This window comes from Paroedura picta, chromosome 1 (genome assembly GCF_049243985.1).
Source record: "Paroedura picta isolate Pp20150507F chromosome 1, Ppicta_v3.0, whole genome shotgun sequence".
NCBI lineage: Eukaryota > Metazoa > Chordata > Lepidosauria > Squamata > Gekkonidae > Paroedura > Paroedura picta.
In genome coordinates, this window is record NC_135369.1 from 149,742,793 (window position 1) to 149,757,053 (window position 14,261).

The window sequence follows — 14,261 nt, forward strand, 5'->3', positions numbered from 1 at the left end:
CAAAAGGGAGTCACCTCAATCATATTTCCTCTTTTTTCCTGGCCTTTTCTATCACCCTAATCAGCAGCAGAAATGCATAAAATAGCCCTCTCCCAACAAATCTAGACTGCATCCCCTAGGGCAGTGGTCCCTAACCCCCAGTTCGGGGACCGGGACTGGTCCATAGATGGTTGGTACCGGGCCGCGGCTCCTCCTCGTCCTCCTCCCTCCCTTGGGGGCTGCCCTGACTGCCACCAGCTCACCTTTGGTGCTCTCCAGCGGCCGCCATAGCTGGGGCTTCCCCTCAGCGTGGCATTGCACAGTTGCTGCTGGCAGCGTCCCCCAGTGGGCGGTGGGAAGTCAGGGGCGCTGCCGGGAAAGCAAGTCGAGCAGGGGCTCAGCCGGCGGTGACGTCCCTTGGCAAAAGACTATCTCCCCCCCCCCCCGGGCCTCAGTAAAATTGTCAAACGTTGACCGGTCCCCGGTGATAAAAAGGCTGGGGACAACTGCCCTAGGGAACTTATGCCCTTCCCTGCTCAAGAGCAGAATCTCACAGCCTTTGCATTTTCTCTTGTTACAAAAAGATTGATCTCTGGGACTCCCCAGAGAATGAAAATCGGTACCTGATACAAGGACTCTATAGACCATTTGTGAGAAAGCATTCCTGCTCTTAATCTGTCAGCCTCCATGATTAGATTTTCAAGAATATGGATAGCTTGAATGGAAGCATTGAGCTTCAACACCATGGACTAGGTCAGGGTAGCTCCTGGACCCTGTGCCCCTTTGTCTGTTTGGACCAGTATGGACTGATTCCCCAGGATATCTGAGAAATAGCTAAGGGCATTCAAACTGCCTGTATCTCTAACAGATTAATATGAAGTTGCCTCCCATAATCTGATAACATACCCCAAGCAGAGAATCTCACACAGTAGGGCCCCCAACCCAAGAATGAAGCATCTGTAGTAAGGAACTCTAGAGGAGATGCCCTGGGATAAACTGTCATGAGAGAGCCACAATAACAAGGAATGGACATGTCTGGGAATAGAAAATCTATGCCACTGGGCATGTAAACCCTCTCTCTAACAGCACAGAACCAGAGCCATAGAGGCCGCACATGCAGTCTGGCAAGGAGCAGAACTGCCACTGTAGAGGCCATATAGCAGGGGTAGTCAAACTGCGGCCCTCCAGATGTCCATGGACATCTGGAGGGCCGCAGTTTGACTACCCCTGCCATATAGCGTAATAGATGAAAAAAATTATGAACTGACTGGAACAGGCTTGATCTAAACCAGCATTTGCTGGCAGGGGCTCCTGGGAATTGTAGTCCATGGACATCCGGAGAGCCACAGTTTGACTACCCCTGATCTAAACTGCCTAACTAAAACAGAAATGGTTTGTACTCTCCCAAGGGACAAGAAACCTTTTCCTGTTATGGAATCCAACACAGCCTTTACCCTCTGGGATGGGACTAAATGTTATGAATTTTGGGACTTATGTTCTGCCCTGTCTTCAAAAGTTCAGGGTGAGTTTTGTAAAAATGTTCCACTCTTCTAGACATGGGCTGAAGAAAAGGGATTTCTGCCACAATTCCTGTGTAAGGTCCAACAGGCCTTCTTCTAACACTGGGAATGCAATAATACTAGTGGAGTCTGAATAAAGATGACTCAAAATTTTACTCCTTGGCTTGTGATCAGAAGTGATGAATTCTATGTGTTGCAACATGGAACCGAGAGAAGGGGCTGACTGCGTCAGTTCCAAGGACAAGGCAACAGATTATTTTTCCGGGATAAAATTGGATGAAAGGTCCAAGGCTTTGAGGACTTTTTCACACAATGCTGCTTTAAGTTTTGATGCCCTATCCCCTCAGAACAGCTCAGTAATCAAAGCCAAAGATGGAAAGGGTTTTTTTTAAGTATTTCTTCTAGAGCTGCAGTTCCATAAAAAGATTAATGATATATTTGAAAAGTACAAGACTTTGGGTTCAAAATCCTCAAATGTAATTTCTAATTATGTAATTAATTCCTGAAACAGCAATGCATAAAAAAAAAACCAAATCTCCATACATCCAGTGAGTTTAACAATATATTCCTTTCCCATAATTAACTGATTACAGTTAATTCTTTGGGTACTCTGGAAATAAAATCTGTGCCACTTTATGCCACAGTCTCACTTTAGATTCTCAAGCAATTTTCTGAACATATTTTATGCTTTTTGCCCCCAAATCCTATAGCCCCCAAAAATGAAATTTTAAAGCCCAGTATCAAAATATCTATTATTTTTACATTCACTTTTTAGGAACTCTGAAATTAAGCTCCTGACAACCTGATAAGATGCTGAAGGTTTGGAAGCCTCACCAAGTTGTCAGTCAGGTCCCCTAGAAATACAGGCATAAGTTTTAAACAGAAAAGTATATGTTTTAAACTTCAAATCAAACATATATGCCACTCAGTTCCCCAGTAAAATACTTCTGCCAAGATGAGGGTACAATATTCACTCTGCCTATTAAAAAGACTTCTATTCCTCCATCGCAGCCCATATATTATAGGCTTACTGATGGCCCAGTAGCTTCCCATGGAAGCTGGTGCGGGGCTGCAAAAGACTGCTTCCCACACACCTGCTAGCTTCTGCCGAGGCTACCTGTGCTATTTTCCCCCTTTGATGGAGAATTCTCCTTGCCTTCAGTCTGCTGCCTTTCCCCTTTGCTCCTTATATACTCTTTGCAGGAAAGTTCCATCCAATCAACTGCTGACACTTTTTCAGGTCGTTCTGACAGGTTCTGAAATTCCAGGTATTATGAGCACCCGCAAAACATCCCTCCTAACAAAAATGTTCTAAGTTTAAAAGCTCTTCTTCATCAGTGAACTTTTAACCTTCCCTACACAACAGTCTCTTGCTTTACCAGCTGAAAATACATTGTGACACTTTGAAATGCTCCAGCAGCAGAATCTTCGTATATGAACAGAGATAACAACCTATTCTGAAATTACAAACAGTATTTGTTCTCCTTGTTAGGGAACTCCTTTCTCCACAAAGCCCACCACACCACTTTCAAGTATTCACGGAATACATTGTGCATAATTTTATAATTGAAATCTATAGGGATCTCTGCAGCCTCCAAGTAATGTTTTGATGTATTAAAATGTCAGAGTTTCCAGGCACCAGAGAAGTTATTTAAGTGTTCATTGGTTTCCTAGCAACTAGAATCTCCTGATGTCTTATCATAAGGAAGCAATTTGTATAAAATCTGTAGTGTGTCAGGGAATTAGTGCTGCGTAGCAAAGGATTTCCATGTACAACTAATATCGTGAAAGCATTTTTAAGTACGTAAATGTAGAATTGAGTTTACAAGCCTAAAATCATTAGTTTAATAAATAAGAGCAGCGCATTGATATTTATGAATGCTTTATATTATATTTTACATAAAGCTTTACATAAGCTGTTAAAATTTCCCAAACAAAGTTGAAGAATCAATCCTGACCACTGTACTATTGTCCTATTGACCACTAAGAAAGACCTTACAGGATAAAATGCAAATCATAGAATCAAAGAATAATAGAGTTGGAAGGGACCTCATGGGTCATTGGGATGTGAGTGTCCTGCACTATGCAGGACACTCACATCCCAATTGCTCATCTACTGTAACCTGCCACCCCTTTGCCTTCACAGAATCAGCCTCTCCATCAGATGGCTATCTGGCCTCTGTTTAAAAGTTTCCAAAGATGGAGAACCCACAACCTCTCGAGGAAGCCTGTTCCACTGAGAAACCGCTCCAACTGTCAGGAACTTCTTCCGGATGTTTAGATGGAATTTCTTTTGAATTAATTTCATCCCATTCATTCTGGTCTGTCCCTCTGGGGCAAGAGAGAACAATTATTCTCCATCCTTGGTCTTGTGTTGGTCATTTGATATGTTCATCAGCTTCAAAAGGGAAATTTTAACAACTGATGTAAAGCTTTTCTGAACTATTCTTAATGTAGACTGATATTCAGTTCTATATTTTTAACTATATAAACATGCACAAATATGATTTCTTTTTATATAACTTTAATTGGCTGTAGCTTGACTCTTGTAGTGTTCTCTGATTGTCTAAAACTACCCACAACATTGTTCTGGCTCAAAAGGTAACAGAATAGCCTATAATATTTTGGACACCATGTCTGATTAAATTCCAAGATTGAGTCAGGGAGTGGGGGTGCTAGTCAGGAAAAGCCACCCTTCAGCCCCACAGGGGCCAGCAAGAACTTATGGCACACCATCACAAACCCTCCTGAGGGAGGGGGGAACAGAAGATTAAGAAAATGCCGTCCATTGGCTCATAAAGTTCAGGTCGGCCTTAGAGCACTCCTTGGTTGTGCACCCTCAATTGGGGGGGGGGCTCAGGACAGTCTATATCTCTTCCTTCCTTCCTCTTTCTCCCTCCTGCTCCCTTCCTTTCTCTCTTTCTCTCTTTCTCCCTCCCTCCTTCCCTCCCCCTTTCTTTCATTCTTTCTCTTCCTTTCTTTCTCTCATCCTTTCTTTTTCTCCCTCCCTCCCTCCTTCTCCCTCCTTCCTTTCCTTCCTTTTTCTTTCTTTCTCTCTTCCTTTTTTCTTTCTTCTTTCTTTCCCTTTTTCTCTTCCTTCCTTCCTTCTCCCTCTCCTTTGTTTCTTCCTTCATTCCCTTTCCTTTTTCCTTATTTCCTACCTTCCTTTCGCCTTCCTTCCTTTTTCTTTCTCCATCACTCAGCCTTTTTCTTTCTCGTTCTTTGCCTTCCTTCCTCTTTTTTGTCTATTAATTAATTTGAATATATATATATTTTAAAGTTGTTAAACATTTATTAGGTGATATGACCATATATGTTAATGTTGATCCATTTCCCCCCCCCTCCAAAATGGCTGATAATGGGCCTGGAGGGGGTGGGAAGAGGAGGGGTCCTGAGTGGTGTATACCCAGCTATGCTTCCAAGCCATATTCAGTATAATCATCCCACTTCTGGGGTTTCTTGAAGCCTAAATAATGTTTCAGGGTTTCTCAACAGTAAAAAAATTGCCTCTAGCCACTGCAGAGTAAATGGCAGTTGTGGGCACCAACTGCCATTCTGAGAATATTCAAACACAAGTCTCAAGTCCTTATATTTGCACAGGTATAAACATGTAGGGACTATTCCAGCTATTGAACAAGCAATGAAAGTGTTCCTCCTTTCCCCTGTTCTCCCCATGGAGAGGGAAGGGATAATTACCTCTAAAGTTTGCCACATGCTACATTTTCCACCATCAGCTAAGCAATTACAACACTGTCTTACTGACAGGACAAATTTTTAAATTGTCATTAGTATTTCCCCTCTTTACTTCCTAAAGTAAAATTTTTCATGAAGTGCATTAGAATAAAAGGAAGATGGGAACTGTATGATTAGAACTGTAGGACAGTTGACAAAAAGTTATTGGGAAATAGCCAGTTTCAGTTGCACTTAATGAGGCTGGACGTAATAAGTTGTTTATTCTTCTAAACATTTGAAATACCTTTCAGTTGTTACAAACTATGAACCTTTACCCTAACTCTGATAAGCTTTTGCAGGTTAGCCGCAAGATTACCATTTATAAACTGCAAATAAAAAAGCATAAAAGCATATCACAAATTAGAAGACTTACTGCAAGGGCTTTTGACAGCTTCGTTCTGTAATTGTTCAGGACAATGGTAATGATATCTTGGTGAGGTACATAAGCATAGCCACCATGGAAGTAAACTCTTCTCACACGAACTAAATCCACAGCATCACAAAAAGGAACCTGAATTTGAAAAGAAGTTCATTTAAAAAGTAAAGGCCAGGCCAGAATGATAAATTATGCTGTGACCAATAAATACAAGTCCAATAAAACAATGAAGCACAATAAAATCATTTTTGAGAGCGTTGATAGAGGAACCAATTTTTAACTTAAGGAAATGACCATGACATTTTCATCGTTTTTATGAATTAGAACAATTGTTTAGACTACCAGAATTGCTTAGATAATGTTTCAATTTGCTGGGTGCACATTGATTGAGCCAGCCCCTAGACGGCCCACCATCACAAGACTGCTGCACGGCGCTCCAGGAGCCTCATGCCCAGACACAGCCTGGGCTATGAGGCAATCAGAACTGCAGTGCCTAGGCCAGTCCTCTGCTTTGCCCAACTGAGGCCACACGATGGGAGGCCAGGGCTCTGAGCGCCTGACCTCCTGAGCTGCCGAGCCAGCTGCCATGAGTGCTGCACAGCCCCACTGCCCCCCGCAGGATGCTGCCCTACAGCAGCACCAAGCCAGCCGCCATGAGTGGTGCTAGGCCCCACAGCAGCCGCCCTCCTGTAGCCCCAATCCACCCGCTGCCAGCACTGCTCGCCACCACTACTGGATGGGAGCCCACACCTCGAGGTGCCCGCCCTCCACAAGCCCCCAGCCACTGCAGGTACCGCTCCAGTTCACACACCCCCTCTAGAGCCCATTGCATGCCCCTATGCAACGGGCTTTCTGGCTAATTTTAGATAGAATCAGTTTTTGAAGTCCCCTCTTTCTGTTGTAACTCTCTTTAGCTCTGATATTTACAAACTGTTATTGAGGGGCTGAGAGAACCTTAAATACAGGGAAGGGAGGTGCATTAGATGGAAAAGCCAACAGAAATTAGATGGAGAGGCCAACAGAAATCACACTCATCACTCCTTGTACAAGTTGAAGAAAAGCTTGCACAATGAAAGGGGAATACTTCTGCCAGTTCCCACTTCTACTTGCGCCTTATTCCATGCCAGACTATTGTTCCCAACTGTCATCAAGCCCTCAAGCGTGATTTTGCGTGGAGAGGTATATTGCGAAAAGGAAAGCAGCAGAAATCCTTCCCATGACCATGCTCTGATGATTGTACTATAGATCCATCCCATGTACCTAATAAACATGAGCTTTAGCAAGGGTATTTAGCACTGTGGCGCCACAAGGAACTGAAGTACCACTTTCAGTTTATGCGCAAAAAACAGGGCTGAAGCAAATACTGTTTTGTGGGGAAATATGGTCACTTATCAAGCCCTCTTAAAGTCAGCAACCGCGGGGTGTCCTCAGTCCTTCCAACGCCGCCGGAAACACCACCAGAAACCCCGCGGGCCCATAGCTGATGAGCGGGTAAGCCAAGAGCTTCCCGCAGTGCCTGCAAACCCCCACGCAGATGCGGCACCATCCCGCCACCTTTGGGGCTGGAAGGTGGCCGAGGCAGCCAGATAACTCTCCGTGCCTCTGGCAGCCTGCCTCTCACCACCACCACCCACCCCACTTTGCTGCTGCTAGCGCCCACTATCGGTTTGTGTGCGTGTGTGTGTAGCCAGTTTTTAATCATTATATTTTGTGCCCAGACAGCAGCCACATAAGTTTGGTCAGTCTCAAACAGCAAATAACTGACTCAAGGCCATCCAATTCAGTTTCATGGCAAGCAAGGATTGGAACCCTGGTCTTCCTCATCTTATCCAGCACATTGACAATTGCACCACAATAGCTCTTTTAATCGCTATTTCTCTTGAAAAAAATATTAAGCAAGAACTCCAGTTAAAATGAATTACAAAATGAACAACAGCACTCTGAAGTTATAACCATTGGCACTACAGTAACATGTAGTGTGCCTTTACCGTCTCACTCACCTTATAGTATACCATTTCTTCCACTTTAGTAAAATTTAATCCTGAAGTTGAATTTACTAACTCATCTGCAATATTGGTCTTTTCAGTTGCTTCAATCTGAAATAAAAGCATTTGTATTTTTGCATCACTGAAAATATTTTCTGTGGTTTTAGATAACTATTCTAAAATAAGCAAGGCATTAACTCTGACAGAAGACAATCATGCTACCAAGGAAATATTAGCAAGATAAATTTTAAGAAGTACAAATGAAAGGTGTGTCTAAAATGGAAACATCATTTGACGTGACACTGTTTTCAAAACGCACTGATCTCAAATTATTAGGTAATCAAGAAGCTCAACCCACCTTCCCATTTGTTTATTTATTTATTTGCCACCCTCGCCTGCAGCTCAGGGGGTTTACACAGAACACAAGAGAACATAAGGACAGTACAGTGTAATTCAGTTGTAGTCAAATAAGCACTAATAAATAACAGTAATAACATATAACAATGGTTTTCTAACATTCTATAACTGGTGGAATCAACATCTGTCATCAGTAAACCTTACAAAAACCAAACTGACAAGTCACCTACTATCTGATTGGCCCTCATCCACGAATGGCCCGCTCAAATCCTTGCTTGCCCAGGTAGTTTAAGACACAATCAGGAGGCAGCCCTCAGACAGCAAAGGCATTATAAGGGTTCAGCTCTCCACCCCCAATTTCCTGACAATTCAGAAGGTTGATGGGTGGAAGAAGAGCCAGCCTCAGAACATGCCCTGCTGCCAGTAAGTTGCTCTGGCTTCTTTCAAGCTCCCTCCTGATGCAGCCTCTGTGCACCATCTGAATGGGGGGGCATGGGAGGGAACAATAATGCCCCTCTGCCAGCCCTCAGAGACCCAGGACAGCCAGGAAAGGCCTCTGCCCTGGGAATGTGTACATATGAGTAAGCCATGTGAGGTTTGCAAATTGCAATCTGAAAAAGGAGAAATACTTTGGGAGTAGCCATCACAGGCAATAGCAGCAGGGAAAATAATACTGATGTTGATGGGACTAGGAAGATATAGACTTTTGCTTTCCATATGGATATCACTTTGGTATTGTTGCAGTCTACGATCATCATAACAAAACAAATTTGAGGCCAATGGCATAGAAAATGGGGAAAGTGTGGACAGGGCTCAGGAGCACCCTGAACCCATGGGGGAGGGGGAGACACTGCTTCCCAATAGCACCTTCCCAGTAGAAGAGTTGGTTCCTATATCCTGCTTTTCACTGCTCAAAGGAGTCTCAGAGTGGCTTATAATAGTCTGCCTTCCTCTCCCCACAATGGACACTGTAGGAGGTAGGTGAGGCTCTGTGAGAACAGTTTCTAACAGGACTGTGACGAGCCCAAGGTGACCCAGCATGCAGGAGCAGGGAATCAAATCCAGCTCAGACATTAGAAGCTGCTGTGCTTAACTACACCAAACTGTACAAATTGCCATTGCCTTAAAAAGATGTTGCTAGAGCACAGGCAGAAGCTGCTGCAAAATGGTGGTGTAAGTCTTTTCTGACTTGCTCATTGTCTGTTTGGGGATTCTTTGCCTTTAAATTTGGACCTTCTGGCCAATGGCTTTTCTGTGCAATCCAAGGAGGGAAGTGGTGATTGTGTGGTTAAATAAGGTTTGCTATTTAAGAATGCCTTTGTCTTCGGTTCTCTCTGTGTGTGTGTAGAGGGGAATACTACACAGCTCCTCCCCCCAAATCCCCATCCCAAACAGCTCTTTCCTCCAGAGAAACTGATCTCTGAAGTCTGGAGAGGAGCTTTCATTCTAGAGGTTCTCCAGGTCCCACCTGGAGGTTGGCACCCATAACCAGTGGAGATCCCACTTCTGGGATTTTTCAAAGCCTAAAGAATATTTCCAGGGTTTCTCAATGGTAAAAAAGTTGAGAAAAGCTTACATTGAGGCAGTAATTGAGAAACCTTCTGTAAGTTCTTTGCCAACCAATGTTTCCATGTTTGATTGTAATATACAACTGTTTTGAACTGAACTGAAGAACGTAGTGACTGAAAGGTTTTAAGTTCTTTAAGCAAATTTTGCTATCAATTAAATATTTTCATTGAAGGAAGAAACTGTGACAAGTTTATAAATTATTTGATTTTTATTGTTATTAGAAATTATTGCCGCCCAGCATATCTCTGATTCCCACCTGGAGCCTGGCATCCCTGCACCTCCATGGGATCAAAAGCCAGGGCTTTTCTCTAGGGGGAATGACCTGCAATTTGATTATTCCAACAGATTTCCCTCAAGCCTTCAGAATGAATAGCCAAAACATTATTAAAGGTTGAATTATGTTAACAGTTCATGTGTAGGTATGTATAGATATAACCACAGGAGTGTTTATCACAGGAGTAGACATTTGTACGTATGATAACAAAGAAATCGGTCTTGTCCATCTTCCCTGTATATTTTCCACAATCACTTCCTAGTGGCCAAAGATGGGAAAAATTCAAATTTATTTTTAAGTAATCTAATAAATGAAATGATGGTTCTTTCATTGCTACAACTGTCTAATAGTAGCAGCTCTTCTGTTTAAAACATATGCTCTAAAGAACATTAATCTGTTTTGTAGTAGTCCGATTTGTAGGCATCTGATAAGCCAACTTTAGACTAGAAAGGATAAAGCTTCACAAAATTGGCACACATGCATGAAATAAATCCACTGATATTGAATTAAGTGCAAAATATACCAATTAGCATTCTGCCTCCAAGCAATGGATGCAAGAACTAAGTTGTGAGAAGTGAAGGAACAGGCTTTTCACAGCTATGGCATAATGAGTTGAGCTTTACTCTGCTCCATAGAATACAGAAGAATCAGACCTCTATCAGGCTCTGCATTGCCCAAGAATAACCATGAAGTTATTACTGAGCCTGAAAGATGTTATAAGAAAGTTGTGAACATCACTGCATTCATCCCAAACTGCCCAAAGGTTTATATCGGGGTCCCCAGTGGGGTTCCTGTGGGCCCCAAGTTATCTGCCAACAACTTCCTTGGTGCCTACCGAGTTTTTTTTTTAGAAAGTAGCCAGGGTCAGATGAGGCATTTGACCAGTAAGGCGGAAAGTAAGCTGTTTGTCTGCGAGAAAATATTTTAAAATAGGTTCATTTTTAAAAGAATCCAGTTAAACTGAATTTCTGCCTGCAGGAACCATTTTACAGTGTCAGAACCCTGTGACAGAATTCGAAAGGGCTTCAAAAGGGACAGCAGACTGGAGGGCTCCCTGGAGAGCTGTTTCGAGGCCAGGAGTTTGCTCAGGGCCCCCCCCCCCACAAGTTGGTTGGAGGCCAGGAAGGCACATAACACTCCCCCACCCCGTTTGGAAGCCAGGAGGGCATACAGGTCTCCACACCCTGCAGTGTGGAGGTCAGCAGGCCCAGTGCTACCCCCCAACAGCTTAGAGTCCAGAAGGGGGCACAGAGGTGCATCCAGTGGGCCCAGCTCTCCCCACCCTGGCTACTTAGAGGCAAGGAAGGAGATGGAAGAATGCCCAAGTGGGCATGAAGCAGTGCCACTGCAGGCCTGGCTTTAATTTGTTAATTGCCACAGTTTCATTAGACCCAGATGCTGATTATTAGCGGAAAAGATAATAGACCCTTCCAAGATAGTTTTTAGTACTTATAAACTTATCAAAATTATTTATTTATTATATTTATATACCACCCTCCACAGAGGCTCAGGGCAGTTTACATGGAACATATGAATAATACATGAAACATGGAACATATGAACAATACATGAAACAATTTATAACATGAATAATGGTACAATAATATTAATGATAGTTGTAACAATATAAACAGTGTAAACAATGCAGCAGTGCAAACAGGTCCAGAGCGCTCTGGTGGAGTTCTGAGAGGGAGGGGAGAGCAGGGGCCCTTCAGCCGCTGTTGGTTATGTCTGGTCTCAACCAAATGCCTGGTGGAGGAGCTCTTTTTTGCAGGCCCTGCGGAACTGTTTAAGCTCCGTCAGGGCCCTGATCTCCTCTGGAAGTTCGTTCCACCAGGTGGGGGCCAGAACAGAGAATGCTCTGGCCCTGGTCAAGGCTAGGCAGACTTCTTTAGGGCCAGGGACCATTAGCCAGTTGGTGGCGGTAGAGCATAGAGCTTTTTGGGGGGAATAGGCAGGGAGGTGGTCCCCCAGGTACAATGGACCCTGACCGCGAATGGCCTTGAAGGTCAATACCAGAACCTTTAGTCTGATTCGGAATTCAACTAGCAACCATTGCAATTGAAGGAGGATGGGTCGGATGTGGGCTCTCCATAATGTCGCTGTGAGAATCCTGGCCACTGCATTTTGGAGCAGCTGTAGTTTCCGAGTCAAGGCTAAGGGCAGACCTGCGTAGACCGAGTTACAGAGGTCCAGTCTAGAAGTGACCATCGCATGAATCACTGTGGCTAGGTGTTCCGGGGCCAGGTAGGGCACTAGTAGGTTGGCTTGGCGGATATGGTAAAATGCCAGCTGCGCTACCTTTGCGACCTGAGCTTCCCTTGTGAGGGAAGTGTCCAGAATCACACCCAGATTCCTGGCGGAGTGAGCCATAGAGAGCTGCCCACTATCCAGGGTGGGCAGGCGCGCTTCCTCGCATGGCCCCTTCCTATCCAACCACAGGACCTCTATCTTTGAAGGATTGAGTTTCAGATAACTCTGCTTGAGCCAACTTGTCACTGCTTCCAGGCAGCTGACTAATGCTTCTGGGGGAGAGTTAGGGCGGCCATCCATCAGGAAGAAGAGCTGGGTGTCATCTGCATATTGATGACAACCCAGCCCAAACATCCGTACCAGTTGTGCGAGAGGGCATATGAAGATGATGAATAGGATAGGAGAGAGGACCGCTCCTGTGGGACTCCGCAAGGAAGTTGTCGGCAGTCTGATGTTCTTTCTCCTATTGCAAGGAAGAAGGAGATCAGCCATTGAAGGGCTGTCCCTCGTATTCCAGGATCGATGAGGCGGCAAGCTAAAAGCTCATGATCGACTGTGTTGAACGCTGCTGGGAGGTCTAGTAATATCAGCAGTGCCATCCCGCCTCGGTCCAACTGGCGATGGAGGTCATCCATCAGGGCGACTAGTGCTGTCTCTACCCCATGGCCATGCTGGAAACCTGACTAGGATGGGTCTAGGACCAAAGCTTCTTCCAGGTATTCCATTAGTTGGTTTGCAACAGCCCTTTCTATCATCTTCCCTAGAAGCTTTACATGCGAGACGGGTCGATAGTTATTAGGCTCTCGCGGATCTAGAGATGTTTTTTTCAGCAGTGGATTTACCACAGCATCTTTCAATTCCTCTGGGAATTCTCCCATTGTGAGAGATGATTATCTCCCAGAGGGGGCCCTTTATCTTTATATCAGCTGTTTTTAAGACCCAGGATGGGTCTAGTGGGCATGTGGTTGGCCTCACTGTTGCTAGCATCCTGTCCATTTAGATCAAGAGTGTAATGCAACTCATATGGCAAAGATTCAAAGGTTTAACTTTTTAAGTTCAATATACTCATAAGTAGTTTACCTGAGTGTCTAGAAATGATGAAAAGAATCCAGTACAGATCTCTTACAGCACCTCTGGTCAGGTATATTTCTGGCCTGCTCAGGAGAAGGGCAAGAAGGAAGGAAGCCTTTGATTGGCTCTCAGTGGGGCATATCCCCCACTGAGGGCCAACTGGGTAGGGTGTGCATCATCTGCACACCAACTCAACATTACAATGGCTAAAGATGACTATGTGATGTTGGAATGACCACCATCAGAATAACCACCTATGGCCACTTGGCACCCATCACAGTGGAGTAGGCATTTGGACCACCGAAGGTGAAAAGCCTCAGAGGTTTTTTTTTTAATCACTAACTTTTAAAGATTATGCAATATGCATAGTTCAGCTAAATTAAACATTTCCCTTTTCTCTTTTAGAATAGTTATTTTTTGGGGGGGGAAACAAACTATACAGGTGAAAATATACACAAACAGAGCCCCTGTAAGAGATCTGTACTGGATTCTTTTCATCATTTCTAGACACTCAGGCAAACTACTCTGACTCATGAGTATATTTAATTTAAAAATTTGAATCTTTGCCATACGAGTTGCATTACACTCTTGATCTAATTTTGATAAGTTTATTGCAAGTACTAAAAACTATCTTGGAAGGGTCCATTAAGTTTTCTGCTAATAATCAGCATCTGGCTCTAATGAAACTGTGGCAATTAACAAATTAAAGCCTTTAATTAGCATTGTGTGTATCCGCTCTCAAATTGCTTTTCATTATGTTTATGGAAGTGATAACTAGTTATTCTTCAATCACATTTATTACTTTGTTTTCACAAACTTGTGGAAACCAACACCGAACACACCATATGTGCCAAAAGCAACATGCAACATGCAAAGTACACTGAATTCTATGGGATTGTTTGGCTGTTTTGAAAATGGATTATCATTGGCTGTATTTGGTTGTGACACAGTCTACTGATGTAACAGAATTGATTTTTGCTATATATTCCCTGTCATGTAAGAAGATCATAGTCTGACGAAGAGTGCTTGCACTTGAAAGCTCACGCCCTGAATAAATCTTTGTTGGTCTTAAAGGTGCTACTGGACTCTGATTTTATTGTGCTACTTCAGACCAACACGGCTACCCATTTGAATCCAAACATGGA

At 43.7% G+C, this 14,261-nt stretch overlaps 1 protein-coding gene across 12 annotated transcripts in view; it reads right to left on the reverse strand.

Annotated features, from left to right (window-relative positions):
* Window positions 1-14,261, reverse strand: part of PRIM2 (DNA primase subunit 2) — a 118,180-nt gene that overhangs the window by 87,049 nt on the left and 16,870 nt on the right. For all 12 annotated transcript variants that reach the window (XM_077307954.1, XM_077308009.1, XM_077307991.1 and 9 more), the window contains 2 exons: window positions 7,608-7,703; window positions 5,605-5,742 (listed from right to left, as the gene is read on the reverse strand). In XM_077307954.1, coding sequence (XP_077164069.1) covers window positions 5,605-5,742; window positions 7,608-7,703 — 234 coding nt within the window. The remainder of the gene's footprint in view (window positions 1-5,604; window positions 5,743-7,607; window positions 7,704-14,261) is intronic.